This window comes from Oryzias latipes, chromosome 21, assembly GCF_002234675.1.
Source record: "Oryzias latipes chromosome 21, ASM223467v1".
Lineage (NCBI taxonomy): Eukaryota > Metazoa > Chordata > Actinopteri > Beloniformes > Adrianichthyidae > Oryzias > Oryzias latipes.
The window spans coordinates 21,965,962-21,984,122 of record NC_019879.2 but is presented as its reverse complement, the minus strand read 5'-3'; the positions used below and the strand labels follow the sequence as shown (position 1 = coordinate 21,984,122).

At 42.3% G+C, this 18,161-nt stretch overlaps 1 protein-coding gene across 1 annotated transcript in view; it reads left to right on the top strand.

The window, feature by feature from the left end:
• The first annotated feature begins 285 nt into the window (after positions 1 to 285).
• Positions 286 to 18,161, top strand: part of slc25a12 (solute carrier family 25 member 12) — a 20,652-nt gene continuing 2,776 nt past the window's right edge. The window contains exons 1-13 of the mRNA XM_023950496.1: positions 286 to 384; positions 810 to 863; positions 4,208 to 4,350; positions 5,038 to 5,153; positions 5,862 to 6,001; positions 7,053 to 7,199; positions 7,286 to 7,424; positions 8,097 to 8,190; positions 9,628 to 9,712; positions 10,776 to 10,857; positions 12,207 to 12,365; positions 13,278 to 13,330; positions 13,497 to 13,577. Coding sequence (XP_023806264.1) covers positions 373 to 384; positions 810 to 863; positions 4,208 to 4,350; positions 5,038 to 5,153; positions 5,862 to 6,001; positions 7,053 to 7,199; positions 7,286 to 7,424; positions 8,097 to 8,190; positions 9,628 to 9,712; positions 10,776 to 10,857; positions 12,207 to 12,365; positions 13,278 to 13,330; positions 13,497 to 13,577 — 1,305 coding nt within the window. The 5' untranslated portion in view covers positions 286 to 372. The remainder of the gene's footprint in view (positions 385 to 809; positions 864 to 4,207; positions 4,351 to 5,037; positions 5,154 to 5,861; positions 6,002 to 7,052; positions 7,200 to 7,285; positions 7,425 to 8,096; positions 8,191 to 9,627; positions 9,713 to 10,775; positions 10,858 to 12,206; positions 12,366 to 13,277; positions 13,331 to 13,496; positions 13,578 to 18,161) is intronic.

Below are 18,161 nucleotides of genomic sequence, written 5' to 3'. Positions count from 1 at the left end.
TTGAATCACCCAGTAATGAGATATTTGATGATAAGTTTATTTTATTGATTATAAGGAAAATGTCTATTAAAATGTAAGATAATACAACATTTTTTGTTACAACCTGTAGGCTAAGACAGGATACTTAAAATAAAGAAATTCAAAAATAACTTTAATTTGTTCAATCTGTTTCTTTGTCTTTGGTCTAGCAGACATGCTTTTTATTTTATTTATTTTTTAAGAATCTGACGATAGCTCTTCTCCGCCCCCAACCACAGTAAAGGACAATACTTGGATAAATTTAGGTTAGAGCGGTCAGAGCCTCTGTGCCCGCGCGCCAACCTGAAGACCGGCGCGTGCGCTCGTTCCACTGCAGCTGACGTCACACCCAGTATGGCGGTCAAGGTGACTCCGTCAATATTTCTTATCAGAGATTAGTTAAAAGGCAGGAAAAGAGCCGCTCGCGTCGCTCTGTGGGATGCGGAGGAAGGCTTACCCGCGGGAAATGTGGATTTGGAGTGTCTTTGTTTTAAAAAAAAACCGCGGAGTCGCCGATTTTTTTGTCCCTGCACCCTAAAAGAGACGCATCACTCCCGGCCTCGCTAGATAACTGACAATTCGTACAAAAAAACCAACAACAACAATTATCGACTTTTCTGCGTTTATCTGAGACATTTGACAGCTTGATATTGATCGATGGCTGCATGTTTACATCCGCGCGACTTGTTGCGCTGCAGTTCTCAATGGTTGAACATCAGAGCTAAACACTGACAAACTGTGAAGTTGCAACCAAAGTTAGCATGTTTTTAAACTGTTCTCACATGTCATAGGTCCAAACTACGAGAAGGGGAGACCCCAACGACTTGAAGACAATATTTCTGAAGGTAAGGACGCAGAGACCAAAGCATTGTGTGTTTACATTTTCTCACTGAAAGCAAAAACTTCCAAACTGTATTTTATCTAATCTCCTTCTGGATGCAGTTATAGCTTTAGGATCAAACTCTGTGGGGCCATTTTTATTTTTAATCCCCATAATTCATTTTACTAAATCGTAGTTATACCTAAGTTGTATTGTGTACCCTTGTTATGACCTACACTTGAACTTGTCACAGCTCTTTCCATTAGAAGTCCCTCCCTCATCCACTGCTTGGTTTCACTGTTAAGTGGTCTGCATAATTTGCTGCATGCTCAGGTAGAAAAGCTAATTACTGGGAACTCATTTTGACTGCAGTATAATTTGATTAAGAGCTACTTCATTCCCACTGTGAGGGTGAATAGATACACCAGGGTGACCGAAAAATGTGACAAGCAGGTTTGCATTTCATGGAAAGATAGCTAAAACAAAGTGCACTGAATGGCAACGCATGGGACTTGACTTGACTTGGGGTTGTCCTTTCACAATCACGCCATCATGAGCATGGCCTTTCTGCTGAAGGTTCACACATGCTGCTCTTTCGCCTGCAGAACTATCCGAGTTCCAAACTTGAAACCCAAGCCCGGCTCTATAAATGACCTTATGTCTTCAGGCCTGACTGAGATCAGATGTTCCTTCAGTCATGTGGAATGAGACACATTTGACACTTGAGGCTCAAAGAGGCTATTCTTTTCTTACTGTACTTTAAGGATCCTATAAACTGTAATAATATGCTAAATCTTTTAGAAACAAACATTTTTTGTCGTCTACTTTTTAAAGACTCACTCCGATGAATATTGTGTTTTAACATGTTCTTGTGGCATTTTTCTCATGATGGAGGACACACATAAAGAAAATTCATCTTAAAATTGCATTTCTGAGTATTTCTTTATTCATATCGCTGTGAAACAGGAGCAGACAAAAAAAATATGCAGTTGTAAAAAGCTTGTAGGTCTGATGTAGGCCACATCTCCCTGCTCCATTCATGTTCCATGTACGTTTTTGTTTTCCCCGTCTGAGCATCTGCCTCAAAACTTTACAGACAGGTGGAGGACCAAAAATGCAGGAGACCAGGGGGGTATTCCAGGAAGCATGTTTAAACTACCCTGACTTTAATCCTGAACTCTGGCTGAAGTCCGCCTGAACTTGCTTACTCTGGGTATGTCGCTTCCAAAAGACCGGATATGAGTTGGCGTATTTACACTCGACTTGGTAACCCTGGGTTAATGCGCGTGCACGGCATGTACATAAAGACATTCTCAATGGATCGCCGATTTCCGGAGTCACCATGGAAACGCGTGGAGAACAAAAAAGAGCGCTATACATCAGTAAGACGGAGATTTTAATGACGGCGTATAAAGATTATATGCCCATCATAAAGTAATACGGCTGCATCATCAGCAAAAGAAAGAGTTTCTGCTTGGAGAAAAATAATGTACAGAGTAAACACACGAGATTCTGATCTTTTTTCCAATTACATTGTAATGTTTATGTATACATATATATATATATATATATATATATATATATATATATATATATATATATATATATATATATATATATATATATATATATATCCAACATATAAAACTTAAATGAATTGATTCTATTGGTAACAAGTAATTGAGTTAAATTTATTCAACCTAATTTCTTATGTCTATCAAACTCAATAGTTGTTTATACAGCTCAAATTTACATATTTATCTAACTAAATGTCATATTACTCCAATTCAATTAAAGGTTTTTCCATCTTACTTAATTGTACTTCTTGAACTCTCATATGTCTAAGTTAGAGGCTGCAGATTTTCTCATTTTTATAAAACTAAAATAAATGATACAGTGTGGATTTACAATATATACCACATATAACATTTTCATGACTGACTATAACTTCAATTCTTATAATAAATCAATGCACTAGTGGTGCTAAATAAACTCATCATCCTCCTCCTCCCTCTCACTCATGGTGCAGAAAGAATTAAACATAACAGGGTAAAATAACTCGGCAAAACAGAGTAAAACAGCGAAACAACTAAACATATTTAGACAAAAACCTACACTTGTACTCAAATCCGTCCAGACAGGCAAAGAGAATAGTATCCCACAATTCCTTGCGCTGCCGATCTAACAGCAGCACCAAAGTTACACCCACTTAATTGAATTAATTTGAATCAAAGGAAAATAACTGTCTGATAAGTATGTTATTTTTGAGTTGGCTGAACTCAAAAAAAGGACCGATCTTAACTAAAGCAAATAATTAAGTTAGATCAATGTAAAAAAAAAAGGTTATCTTTCCAACATCCATACGTGGTCTTATCACCCTCTCATGGTGGAAAAAGTATTATCTGAGCTTCTTCATCCACTTAATCATCTTCAAATGGACACACCATGCTGCTTCACCTCTCTGCATGTAAACAAACTAACTTCTACCTGCTTTTGGAATACCCCCCAGGCATGGTGACAGAAAATAAAACATTTAATCAACTAACTGAAACATGACAAAAGCATGGGAGCAACTAAAAGATAGAAAAGAGCAGATGACCTCACCTCACAAGAATGACTAAAAAAGCAGACACTTAAATAGGCCGAGGGCAACTAACAAACCGAAGACACCTGTGGATCATGAAACAGGTGTGATGGACAAAACGGAAACCAAAAACATGACCGGGAACAACAAAAACAAACTAAATCACAGAATCCTTACACAGCTACAATGTTGCTCACTCATGTTTTTCTCCGGTAATGTTTGTTTGTGGTAGTGAGGGGCTGTAAGCTTTCGGGAGAGAGTGTAAATAAAGGCATGATGGGAAGTGGGGGTGGGCTTAATCCCCGCCTACAGTCCTAACCACAACTCTGAGGTAAATTTCTGCAGAAACTATGACCGAGAAAACGACGCAGGTTTTTAGGTTGGCATAATCATTCAGCTTTAACAACAGAAAAAGATGATCGTTGTGGGACTTTAAGGGTTTCAGATCCTAAGTTTGATTGCTATGGCAACAGACGATTGACATATTATTTGCTTGAAGTGATGGAATACATTTGTACAACTTTTCTGGTCTTTCTTTATTGCAAAGAACTTTTCATGTTTTTTTGTCCTACATGTCAACATAACAGACTCTTTATTTCAAGTTTGTTATGAATAAAAAAGGGGATAATAATACATTAATGTAATGTTACAATGGCATGTTGTATGCCATGGAAGTAGATTACATTGAGCTGAAAAGAGAAAAAATACTTCATTTTGGTCTTAGATCCAGAAAACTATTGACTAATTGGTGACCCCCGCTTGGCCCTTTTCTAACTTCTCTGCAGTATGCCAGCGTTGTGAGTGATGGAGAGCATTACATGACCCCCCAGGACTTTGTCCAGAGCTACTTGGGTCTACATTCACAGCCACAGCACAACCCCAAAACTGTAGAGCTGATAGCTGGAGTGGCCGACACCACCAAAGATGGGTGAGTTACTGCATTAGTGTGTGGAGTAGATGCTGTTAAAGTTCAGACTTTGATTATTGACACAACTTTCTTTTTTAGATTTATCTCAACAGTTTTCTGGAGGGATTATTTTGCATTAAAAAAATCTGGCTGGTTTTGGATTTAAGCTTAGATTTAAGATTCTTATATAATTATTTCAAAATATCTTTTCGATCTTTTTGTTTCCTTAGTTGTGCGTTTTGTTCCGACTGATTTCACCTGTGTTTCAATGTTTCCCCTGAATAACCATTTTGTGTTTTTATATCACGCTATTGTCTTTTTTCACATCAGATTTCTTTACCATCCTCCTCATCTGCATCCCTCAATTCTTTTCCCTCCTCAGTTTTACACTTAATGAGAAAAGCTCGCTCTCCTAGTTTGCGTTTTGATTCTTCAGGCGTGCAACAAACTGAGAATATTGTTGAATCTCAGTGAGTCGCGTTTGTTGAAACATTTCCTCTGCAATAGCATCTCTGGTGTCCGTTGTATAAGTTTTGCTTTGCAGCCAGAGGATATGCTTTATGAAAAGGTTACATTTTTATGACGGATATTTAACTTTAGCTTTGAAGCTTTTATAGGTGTCAATAAAAAGCTCATTTCATTTCATAAAATAATAAAAATAAGACATTCCCACAGTTGAGATTGAGCTTTTTTCTCTTGTCCACACAGACTCATATCTTTCCAGGAGTTTCTGGCCTTTGAATCGGTGCTATGTGCCCCTGATGCCCTCTTTATTGTGGCCTTTCAGTTGTTTGATAAGACCGGCACAGGGAATATCTCATTTGGTATGTACACTGCAAATTCGTTAATAAATGTGTTCTGCTTCACTGACGTATTAGCGATGAGTACAAAAATAAAAGATAGTTGGATTAATATTAAAACTAATTGTGAAGTGAGTTTGAAGATGGGGTTAAACATTAAAATATGCTGTTTCTTTTATTCCTGGTTACATTTTGTTAAGTGTTTAAAAGAGCCTTGTTCTGAGCAGTCATAAATGATTGAAGGGAAGAAAAATGATGATTATAAAAGTCTGTCTTTTATAATGGACAGATAACAAAAACCTAACTGGTATACCCAGGCAAAAGACCAACATGTTGGACTACATTAGTACCCTATTCCTTTATTTAAAGATTTAGCAATTTACCTAATGTAAGGTGTAGCTCTATGACCGTATGAACATTGCTACCATAAAGATTTGCTAAACATAGGACAATAATGCATGAAAAATGCATAAAACCTACAGGATAATACAGAAATGATATACTCAAACAGTAAAACTGAAACTAAAGAAAATATGTGAATTGTAAAAAAAAAAAAATAAAGACAAAAGTTAAAGTTGGCAAAAAAAGACAGACATATTAAACAAAAACATATTAAACTGTTACACAGTGCAGCAGGATAAAGGTTTAATTGTGTTTATAGTAAACTCGACTTGTGGAAGTCAAAGGACCACGGAGGTGATGTTGCTTTCCTCCCCTGTGTCTCTCTTTTAGAGAACGTTCGGGACATCTTCAGCCAAACCACAGTTCATCACCACATACCCTTCAACTGGAACTGTGACTTCATCAGACTACACTTTGGCCATGAAAGAAGCAAAAACCTCAGTTATGCAGAGTTTACTCAGTTCCTCCAGGTAAAGTCTGCTGAGTCCCCCCCCCCCCCCCCCCCCCCAACCAAAAAGGCAGCTACCCACAAAAAGGGGAATCTGCATTGAACACATCCATCCATCCATGAACATGCAAACTCCACACAGAAAATAACACACACAATGTACTAAACCTGAAAATAGATGTAGTTAAAACAAAAGAGTGAATTTAAGCCAAACACACTCAGAACACATTTGGTAATAAAGAATATCAAATGGTTAAAAAATTAACCAGCCTGTGGAACAATGCATCTGGAAATATTTGTAGATTTTATTCAAGAAACAAACATTTTGGATAAAAATCTGGACACCATAATGATGGGGGGAAAAGTTAGTTATCATGGTATAAAAATTCACAATATCACTTTTTCTTTTGCATGTAAATACTGAGGGTTTCTGTGTGCAGGAGTTTGCATACATGAAGCATTATTTTTATGTGGCGCTCTTCCCTTATGCTCATTTGAACTCTTCTCATTTAAATTCAGACTAAGAAATGTGGTGGAATGTCCCTAAAACTTTCAGCTCTGTCGATGACTTCTATGTGCACCGATGACGGAGCGTTTACACCACGAAAAAACATAGGATAGAGGTGTCGGATGATGAAAGTGTATCATCACCAGTTATCAGCAATGTCATCAGCAGACTCTGTGAGAGGGAATCTTCAGCAACAATCCGCTGATGAGGTTATCAGGGCTGGAGTGTGAGGATAAAGAACGGCTTCACAGTCCTCTGGTGATCTCAGCCAACACTTACCCCGAGGTCAGCTCCCCCTGAATCCCCTCCTGATTGCGCGGTTGTCATTGAACCATGACGTTGCATATGCACACAATTTGGCCATCTCGCCGGCTGCTCCAGCCGTGGTTTCGACTATTCTCTGTAGACGGTGGTGATTACAGACCATTGATTCTATCATATCTGAGAACTTTCTATGCAACGCGGATGTCACCATTTTTTTTTAACTGCACTGACTCGTACTATGATGTCCTTCGTCACAGGATGACGCTCGTTTGTCGTCTCTACCTTTACCGTGTGTGTGCAGGAGCTGCAGCTGGAGCACGCCCGCCAGGCTTTTGCACTAAAAGACAAGAATAAAAGTGGCACCATCACTGCCTTGGACTTCAGCGACATCATGGCCACCATCAGGCAGCACATGCTGACTCCCTTTGTGCACGAGAACCTGGTTTCTGTGAGTTCCAGCAGATCCCAAACACAGGAATGTTAGTCTTTAGTTCACCTGCGCAACCAAAATGACGCTCTTCGGATCTTTCTCAGGCTGCAGGAGGTAGCACCTCCCACATGGTGAGCTTCTCCTACTTTAATGCCTTCAACGCTCTCCTCAACAACATGGAGCTGATCCGAAAGATCTACAGCACCCTGGCCGGCACGCACAAAGACACTCTGGTCACCAAAGGTACCCCAGAATCTTTAAATTCAACAATCCTAGACGCACTTTAATGTGTTTTCTGGAATGCAGCTGTCCGATCACATCTTAACTCTTTTGACAGCGTGCTATGAGCGAATACACAGCCATCATTTACTGTAACAATTATTTACTAAGGTAAATGAGATTTCTTTTAATGATGTGGTAACCCTTAACAGGAGAACCTGAAACTGTCCTCACCTCTGCTCCCAGCTGTGTTTTCCACCCACATTTAAACACTAGACTCTTCTCTCTGTGCTATTCCTTCTTGTAGAAAAGATTTCTCGCAAATAGTATTTGCAAATAGCTATTATTTTCCACCAAACTCATCCAAATACAAATGTGAGCTGTGTGTGCCCACCCAGTCCCCTAATTTGACAAGAACATGCCTGCAAGTCATAAGAATAACCATGTTCCACCTCTGACTGCTGCGTTTAGGTGTGCTTTCAGAAAGATCACATGATGCCCAATAAGCAAGTGGCAAGATGCTCATTTATAGACAACACACTTCATTGAAACGTCAACATAGAAACGACAATGTAGAAGAATGGATATTTGCAAATACTATGTGATAGAAATGCCTGCTGTGTTCAACCCCTCAGTCTCTCCCTTTTTTTTTTTTTTTTTTTTTTTTTAAGACTGACATTTGTCTTTTAATTTTAGAGGACTTTGTTCACGCTGCAAATAAGTTTGGTCAAATCACTCCCATGGAGATTGACATCCTGTTCCAGCTTGCCGGGCTTCACTCTCACTCCGGGTGAGTTCCTGTTGTTGGCAAAAGGGACACTTTATTAATCATGCGTGGTAAAAAGGACCCATGCCGACGATTGTTTGCACAGGAAACATGAGAGAGTGCAAAGTTTAGCCACCATATGAAGAAAATGGAGAAAAAGGTTTGGTTCAGTGATGAAATAAGCTGTCTGTTGTCGTATTTCTTCCTCGTGTTTTGGAAATGTGTGTGTTCAGGTGTTAAACATCCCTGATTTGTTCTGAAGTAACACCTTAAATCAGTGGTCTCGCCACAGACTGGTACATATAAGGCTGCAATGGATAAATATTTAAAAAAAGATCACTAAAACTGGTATTTCCTAAATATAATCCTAAACGTAAATCTACCCTTTGAGCAATTTTATGAGGGTTAGGGTTAGTATATTAAGCATTATTATGATGGTGTGGGAACTCCTGTTGCAATGAATCTACGTATATTTGGAGTAAATACTCCTGGTTTTTGTTTATTCAATGTAGTAAAAGGCTCTTCTTCTGTTTCCTCACTGGATCTTTTCTGCAAAAAGAAATTTGTTCTTTGTGGTCTTTGCTAACTTGGGGGTTTCAATTTAATGGTCGGCGCGTTCGCTTTATTAAAGTAGCGGAGGGATTTTCGACATGTAACAGGGTGACTTGACATGCATCGACAATGAGACGGATGTGGTGGGGAAACTTAATTCAGAATCAGAATATATACAAAGGAAAAAATGTAGGTCGTACGGTAACAACCGTCCCACAGGCCGGCACCGCGCCGCAGCCCATGGGTCGGGAACCACTACTTTAAGTGAGTTGTGTTATTGTTCGTGTAATTTTGGTCCATCATGGCTGCCTAAAGGCTTTTGTTAAATGTGATGGATGTCTGAAAGCAGAACATCTTCCATTTCAGGTCAAGGACAGAAGGAAAGCAGCAAATGTTGAAAACCGTTTTTGTAGCTCAGACTGTAGCAACGAGAGGCTTCCTGCTTCTTTTTTGAGCATCATTCGGGGTTGTGTCCCGTTGTTACCCTTCTCTCTTCTTTCAAACTCCAGCATGAATGGAAGAAGGATTTTACGGGTCGTTTTTTATTGGCTGTAAATACAAAGTTATTGCCTTTTCTGTTCAATAACAGTGGCTCCACTGGCTGATTAACAAGGCAGACACAAGAACTTGGATGCAGACTTTATGGTCCATCAGGCCGGCGTGGAACATCTGCGTCTCAAACATTCCTTAAGGAAGCACTTTCATTTACTGGTTCGGGCCTTGGGCACTCAGCCAGCTTTGTTTGCGTGTTGTTTGTATAAACGCGAAGTATTTGTGAAACCGCGGGTTTTGCGGCAGTAAAAAAAGTCTGTGGAAAATCTGACATGAGGGGCTGCTGCTCGAAGGAGATGCAGCTCCTTTTTTTCCTGGACTGAATCCCTCGTCTCCCACCCCTCCGTGTTCCTCCAGGCGTCTGAACCATGCAGACATTGAGAGGATCGCTCCGCTGGAGGAAGGAGCCATGCCGTACCATCTAGCAGAAACCCAGAGACAGGTAGCCTGAGTGACTCCTCTAATATCCCTCAGATCTTCCTGTCTTTCATCAGCGCATTCTCCCCTTTTCCCTCTCGCAGGAGCGAAGGAAGGGGGGAATGTTCAGTCACTGAATTAGAAGAGAGCCCGTGTTTTTCTTCCCTTGTGAAGTGCATTTCTTAAACTCCCAGATAAAAGTAGACCAATTATAGTCACAGAAGGCGAATGGATTGTTGCGTTGCGGCTCTCCGTGAAAGGCTCTCACTATTTTATTCAGTATAGCTGCACATACGTATCAGGTGCAATCACACATCTGAGGCGCTAATAAGAGGCTTTTATCACTGTGGGGCTTGAGAAGTTTTAGAAGCCTTTAGCAAAGTCTGCTAATGGCTTGGGGGGTGGTGTGGGAGTCATGGTGGATGTGGGAGAACAAAATAGTTCCTGCCTCCACAGGATAACAGGACTCTGCGTCGGGCTGTGCTTTGGGCTTTAAGGGCACTCGAGCTTCTGGGATTTATGCTCAGAGGTCTGGAATCTGATGCCGGGGGGGGGGGGCTGCAATTCTCAGACCTGCCCTTCAGTGGAAGTAAGCTAATTGTTTTAAGCCTTTGATCAAGACCTCCATCTTGTTAGCATGCAACTCTCAGTGGAAAGCATCTGGGGAGAGGAAAATAATCCGACTTGCTGCCTTTTCTGTAGTTTAGGAAAAGTTGTTCTCTTTTCCAGCCTCATTCTGGCTGTGAAAATGTAGATCCTTATCTGATCTGAAACAATGACACTCTTAGCATCAAGCACAAATCAAGTGGAGTCACTTTACTTTGCTATAAAACAAGTTTTAGCTTGTTATCTACCAGAATGGAACGCTTTGCTGTGAGTTCACACAGCCCTGCTAACATTTCTGTGACATTTAATACAGCCAGGTGATGGATCCGACGTTCACATTCCATCACCTTCCTCCATTGCCCAGTTCTCTATCCCACTTTTCTGTCCACAGAGTCTCCCACAGGCAGCAGCCTGATGGTTGGCTTTCTGATCCTCCTATCATTTTCTCTGGGTTCATGCCGGTGTCTTTTTCCTCCATGCAGCACGCTCCCGAAACGTCTCGGCCCGTCTGGCTCCAGGCTGCAGAGTCTGCCTACAGATTTTCTCTGGGCTCAATCGCTGGAGGTGAGTGACATGTCTGCAGCGGAGCCCCCGGCTGGCCCGAGGGGTAACCTTAGCCGGCTGGAAGGTGCGCCCAGGCCCCGGGGCCGACCATTGTGCTGCGGGGAGAAGCTCTGTGATGTGAGGCTCGGGCATTGTGCTGCCGCGCCACCGCTGGCTCCAGGCTGTCGTTGGAGACTGAACTCTGGAATGACACAAATCTTCCGGAACCAGCACTCTCTGGAATCTCCCCCTCTAATTACAGTGGAGGGAACTGATACAAGGAACTGCCTCATAGATAGGAACTCATGCACACTCTGTGAGCGTGCACGTCTGCCCCCCCCCCATCACCACCACATAAAACCATACACAAATTCAGTCATCTGTCAGCAAGGGCCAATTCCTACGGGGTCAGGGAGACAGATGTGTATCAGAGAACACAAAGTGGAAGCGCCATGTTTTTGTGGAGGTAATGACTTGTTTCTCACTCTCTGCTGTTTGCATATCGCAGCCATTACGGCATCATTTGATGTCGAGACAAGAGGCAGCTCCACTCCAGGCCAGCGTCGTTTCCTCCAGAAGTTTTTCAGAGTCACCCAAAAAAATCCCTGTATTTACCCCCCCAACTCTGTTTGCACACAGCTCATCAATCATATTTCTGCAAACACAGCTGGAAGTTATTCTAGCATGGAAATGTCTCCAAAATGAGGGATGATGAAAAGATGCACCGCGGCAGCCGGCCAAGAGATCACAATTCTGTTGTAAATGCTTGATTTCATTTAGAAAACACAAACATGGATTTGTTCTGGCAGTTGTTTCAGCTCGTCACAAGTGGGACTTTTGGGTTTTGCATGTTTGACATGAGTGTAAATATTTTAAAATTTAGAGTTGTTTAGGATTTCTATCATTTTTAGTTACATTTATAAAAAGCTGATCAATGGGTTTCAATTTTCAAATTTCTAATTTGTAAAATAAAGTTATACATTAATGGAAAAATATAGAAAAATAATAAAATGTAAGAGGATGATGATGCCATTTTCTTAGCAGTGTAACAATCATAAAGATTTTTGCAGTAATACAATACACTAATAAATCAGATTAGATTAATTCAATGTAATGAATATTAACTAAAGTCAAGTACAGTTTATTTAATGCTTGAAAAAGAGTGGGAGGAAGTACATTTAGATAATCTAACCCCTACTGAGTTATTTCATTGGATATTTTTGCATTGTCATAATCTGATTCTTAGATCAATCAGTATTAAATTAATACTCATCGAGTATCATCTGTAAACATTGTCACATTAATCCAAGAATCATCAAGAAAAGATTGATTGTCATTAGAAAATGGTAATAAATGTCTTTGCTTTGTAGCCACCGGCGCCACAGCTGTGTATCCCATCGACCTGGTGAAGACCCGCATGCAGAACCAGCGCTCCACGGGCTCCTTCGTGGGGGAGCTGATGTACAAGAGCAGCTTCGACTGTGCAAAGAAGGTGCTGCGCTACGAGGGCTTCTTTGGATTCTACAGAGGTGAGGCTCCACAGGGTTGGTCGTCGTATCAGCATTTCCCCGTGAGCTTAACTCCGGAGCATGGCTCGCTAATTGATACCAGAAACCTTTGCCCTGCTTGTCGAGTGGTGAATAAAGCGACACCCGGGGGGTGGGGGGGTCACGTTTGCATTATCTTGATACCTGGGAGAGTACCCTAAAGAGAGGGAGCATTGATGCAGCAGCCCCCCGTTTGATGTGCATCCACCCTGGGTGCTGATAACGCTGCCCAAGGCATGTGATATACAACACTTCCACCCCCAGGCTGTACATATGAGGGGAAGTCAAGACTGCCATCTACTGCTGCCTCCACCAATGCAGCACCCCCCCCCCCATCCTCTAGTCTTCCCCCCGCACTCCTCTGTTGCACATGATAGGAGGGTGATTGACTCAGAGACAGACACACTCTGCTGTTTTCTGGCTGCATACCAGCAGCAGTCACTCAGCAGCTCCTTCAGAAGTTTATCTGGCTTGATGAAGGACAGACGGTGGAACAGTATGGCAGTTATCACCACTGTAGCACCCAGCCCCCTCCTCCCAATCTCATACGTGACCACACAGCACTCTCTGTTCCCCACTAACAGTGGGATCACCGCCCCCCCCTCCAAACAAAAAATGCTGATCCCAAATTCAGCAGCAGTGTCATATTTTGTGGACTTTTTGTTGGATTTTCAAAAGGACCTTTGTGGTCCCGGTGGATCAGATGTATCAGCCGCCATCTGTAAATATTTATGGGTTTGTTTTACGCACACAAGAAACCCCTGCAGCTTACAGTGTTCCTGCTGTCAGGGGATGTTTCATTCAGTAGAGCTGAAAAATGTGCATTTATTTCAGGCCAGACTTTGTCTCTCACTGTCAGGTATTCTAATAGTATCTATGAATAATATTTTCCAGGTCTCCTCCCACAGCTCATTGGGGTTGCTCCAGAGAAAGCTATCAAACTCACGGCAAGTCGTTCAGCGGTGTCGCTCAGCAGTCCGAAAAGTTGCTCCGAGTGCAGAAAAAAAAGCAGAAACAAAGACACTTCTCAAGACTGCAACCACAAGTTAACACCAATACTTTGCTTTCAAGCTGTCTCATTTACACTTTTTCTTTCCTTTTTTCTTCTTTCAGATGAACGATTTTGTCAGAGACAAGTTCACAACACAAGATGACACCATTCCACTCCCCGCTGAGATTCTGGCTGGAGGATGTGTAAGCATCGCTTTAGGATTCCTCTGAATTCACCCCTATAGATACACAAAAACGAAATCAACAAATCATTAGTTCCACAATTTTAACTTTACTTACCATCTGGTTTTGACCTGCCTTGTAGCAGTTTAGCCCCTTCACGCTGGATGTTGCTATAATTAGATTCAGGACTCCCCATGAATTCATCATCACATCGAAGGAAACAAACACTGACGAACATTTTGTGCATAATTGGTAATAAATTCTGACATGAAGGAGCTCAAATCCTTTTCATCTGCAGTCCCAGGACCATCGCCCTAAAAATCAAGATAAAAATGAGTCCAAAGGAAGAACAACAAGAACACAATAATATCAAAAGGAACACAAAGAAAAAGTTTATGAAATAGACATTTAGCCTCACTGAGGCACCAACAGTCAAAAAACTCGTGTCAAAAACGACAACTCATAGGCAAATTTCTAATGAATGACTGTCGCTCTGCAAGACCACTGGGAACGCTTTAACAATAAATCCAAAGATTTGAACATGCTGTACAATGCCACTTTAAAACTGATGAGGTGGAAATAATCTCATATTTAATGAATATGTTTTTATAAATCTGTGTGAATGGTTTCATGGTGGTGAAGTTCATGTTTAAATCTACGAAACTCAGCAAACATCTGTTTTTATTTTTTAAACAATAATCAAATTCACTAAAAGGATTTAAAAAGAAGAGCATACATATTTTTTGTCTTTAAAGTCCCACTCCGATCATCTTTTGATCTATTCTAAAAGCATTCCTAGTGGTCTTTTGATTATGATTGTGCAGTTTTTAGCCAAAATCAAAAAGCCTGAGTCTTTTTTTTGACATAGTTCCTGCAGGGCGACTGTAGTTCAATCAGAAATTTGCCTCTAAGTTGTTGGCAGAACTGTTGGTGTGGAGTAAGCCTGTCCCCATTTCCCATTTTTTACTTTTTCCCGCTAGCTTACAGCCCCTCCCAACTAGCATTACTGGTGCAAAAAAAAAGGCGAGCAAAATTGGAGCTGTTCAGCTTTGAGCCGTTTACCAGCTCAGGCCAAGGAAAACGAAGACGCATATGGATCTATTTGTCTACAGGTGGATGCATCAGAATGGAGCAGAGCAGAGAGAATATGACTTGCGTCACACCTACAAGTGTTTTCAAACGACATCTTTTCATCTGCTCCTGATCCCAAAACACTTTAAATTAAAAAAAACTCAGGTGCTCTCTCCGCGCGGCGGGGGGGTTCACATTACATCTGAGCCGGGAGTGTTCGTGTCCCTGGGGGGTGGGTTCTGGTCCTTGCTCCTGGGCGCTGGGCCCCGCCATATTTCCAACTGTGGCCGAGCCTGGTCGGGCCATATTTACAACACCCCTTGTGGGCCCTCTTTTTTTCCCCGGGGTTCCCCCCCTCTTGGGCGGGGGCGGCGGGCCCCTGCCCCGCTCCTCCCTGGACCAGCCGCGGGCCGGGCGGATGGCTGCCTGGAGCGCGGAGCGGGTCTCCCTTGGGGGGGTCCTGGCTCGTACCTGGGGTTGGGGCGGGGGGATGCCCGGAACTCCTGGGTGGTGGTGGGGTGCTCGTCTGGGGCTGTGGGCGTCCGTCTCCGGTGGGGCCCTGCGTTGGGTTCTCCCGGCGCGGCGGGGGGGCTGCTCTCCTGGTTGGGCTGGGGCGGCGCTCTCTCTCCCTCCGTGCTTCCCTGCTCTCTGGCTCTGGGGGCCTTGCGGCGGTCCTGCTGGCCCTGGCCTGGGTGGCGGGCTTGGTCGCCCGGGCGGCGGTTGTTCCCTGCCGGTTCCCGTGTGGCGTTGGGGGGATTCCGGCTGCCGCTGCTGCTGCGGTGGGGGTCTTGGGGTGGGGATGGCTGGGCACTCTCCCTCCTTCTTTCCACGTTCCACCATCCATTTTAGAAGAACATAAACACTCACCTGAGCACAGGCGTTAGCTCACCTTTGCACTTACAGTTTGCATGACTGAATGACTGAAATATTTCACACTAGTTGGTTTTAAGGCATAAGTATGCGTGTGAACACTATCTGTTTTGTATATATGTCGACAGGTGGACATTTTTTGCAGCTAGCAGGTGTGTTTATAACATTTGAGTGTGTGTGTGGACAGGCTCCGCCCTTATTGTACTACATTTGAACGTTACCATAATGATTAACAACCAGTAAACTTGTTGCTTTATGCTGCTTCATGGTCTTATCCCCCTTCCCCTCCTATTATCACCCCCTACCCCCCCTCTCTCTATCGTCCCTCTCTCTTCTTCCCCTCTTTCCTTTTCCGTCCGGTCCAACACCAAAGATTTTCAGACATGATTGAAATTAATAAAGTTTGGCCTCAATTACAAAAGGGGTTTATCCAGACATACCTTTGGTTTGTCTGAAGATTAATAACCCCTCTTGTTAAAGTAAAATCTGTCCAACACAAGAGGCCCTCAGCTCTCATCTGTCTGCCCAGCTGTTGGACAGGACAAGTTAAAAAAAAAAAAAAAAAAAAAAAAAAAAAAAAAAAAACTCAGAAATGCAATTCTGAGTTTAATGTCCTTTATATATGACCCCCATCATCGGAAAAATGCTGCAAGTTAAAAACACCGAAAACACAATATTTATTGGAATGGGTTATTAAGGAAAATGTAACCAGTTGTTCTCTTAAAGTCCTTTAGTTACTCTGGAGCAGGGGTGCCCACACTTTTTTGGCATGTGAGCTACTTTTGAGGCGTCAATGTCTTAAAGATCTACATATATATATATATATATATATATATATATATATATATATATATATATATATATATATATATGTATATATATATATATATATATATATATATATATATATATATATATATAGTATTTTGAGTCTAAAATACTGTTTAATAAACAGTGTTATGAACTGTTGGTGCATAACATTGTTATGTACTGATAATTCAAAAACTACACAGTAAGAGTACACAAGATACTATTGTTTTTAACAGATGAGGCGTTTTATTACAAAAGCAGAAAGCAGTGACTATCGTATTTCATGCTCTGCTGTAAACCGTGCCATGGGGGGGGAGCATGGCATTTCTAAAGCACAGCTGGCTCAATGAGAAGCGCGTGCCACAGGAAAACACTGCTGCTTTAGTGGGCTCGGATCAATCAGGTGGGAACTGCCCACCAGGCACCGTGGCATGACAGCTGGGTCAGAAGAGGCGACGCGGGCCGATCCGGGCCGTGGGGCAAGTAGCGACTTTCTAATGACAGACAGAATTTGTGTATTTAAACACGCGTGTGCATTGACGTAGGTATCAGAGGATGTTCGATTGGCCGTTCTGCATGTCAATCAGGTCACGTACTTCTTGGTGAGGATTTTGATTCGCTGATGGATTTTTTAGAAATATATTTTTATTTTTTGGGTTATCTATCTTTGCTGACCTGCGATCTACCCTCATGTCCTTGAAGATCGACCGGTCGATCGCGATCGACGTGATGAGCACCCCTGCTCTGGAGTATCAAAGAATAGCTTTCAAGCTGTTCTAAAATCTAAAAACTGTTTATGAAGTTTTATGTATTTGATTTTTTAAAATTTAAATAAAAGATGTTCAGTTGGATTTTTGTAAAACAACATTTTTTATTTAGGAATCCTTAGTTTGAATATTTGATTGGCTGACTTCCTTTATTTTTTTAGCAAAGATGTTTTTTTCCTTTTTTGTAAAAAGGAATTGAAAGATCACTAAGCATTTATTTGTGAATTAATGAAAGTTTGTCTGAAACACAGAAAACAGTTTCAGGTGAGGAAGCTCATAAATTTGGAGTTGAGTTGACTGTGGTTTGTTCTCTCCTGATCCGGGTCACTTCCACTGCGTTTCACGAGAGCAACATGGGATTATAGATGTAATTCCTTCACTTGGCCTCAGTTGTAATGGAAGAGGCGGGCTGTGCAGAGGCCGCAGGTTGGACCCAGAGGAGAGGGGTCTCTGAGGTTGTGACCCCTGTCAGTGGTGTAATTGGAGGAAGAGGCCCTGGAGGGTCCTGGATGGAGCGGGGTCTAGCTCAGCGTGATCGAGTATGACAGTGTGGTACAAACCAGAGTCGTGGGTCGGTCTCCATGCGGGACACCGAGGGTTCTGAGAAAAACTCTGCACAAATATTACTCAGTGGCAGCACACGGTTTCATCAAAGTTTAGATTTGGGTTGATCAGATAACTAACTGGCTTCATTATCGCTTCCAAAAGACAGAACTGAAAAGGAAAGGAAGGAGACAAGAGCATCAGTCTTCAGAGTACCGGATATTCCCTCTTTGCTTTGAAAATGACAAAATGTGCCAGAGCTTTTTTTAGCCCTTTTGCTCGGATGTTTATAGATAAGACCCCTGCCCCAAATGTCAGCAGCAGCCATCCTGGGGCCTGATTAAATTTAGAGTGGGTGATAAATGTGCCAGAGTCAGAGGGTGCCGTGCCTGCAGGGCATTGCTGTCCTGGACCCTGAGCCGCCCCGGTGATTCAGCACTCTCCCCTGGGAATGGGGGGTGAATTTGGGAAGTGTGCGGGATGAGGCCAAGGCGCCCCGCTCACCCAACCAGAGGAGGTGCCTCAGGGGAAGAGACGGGGGCAG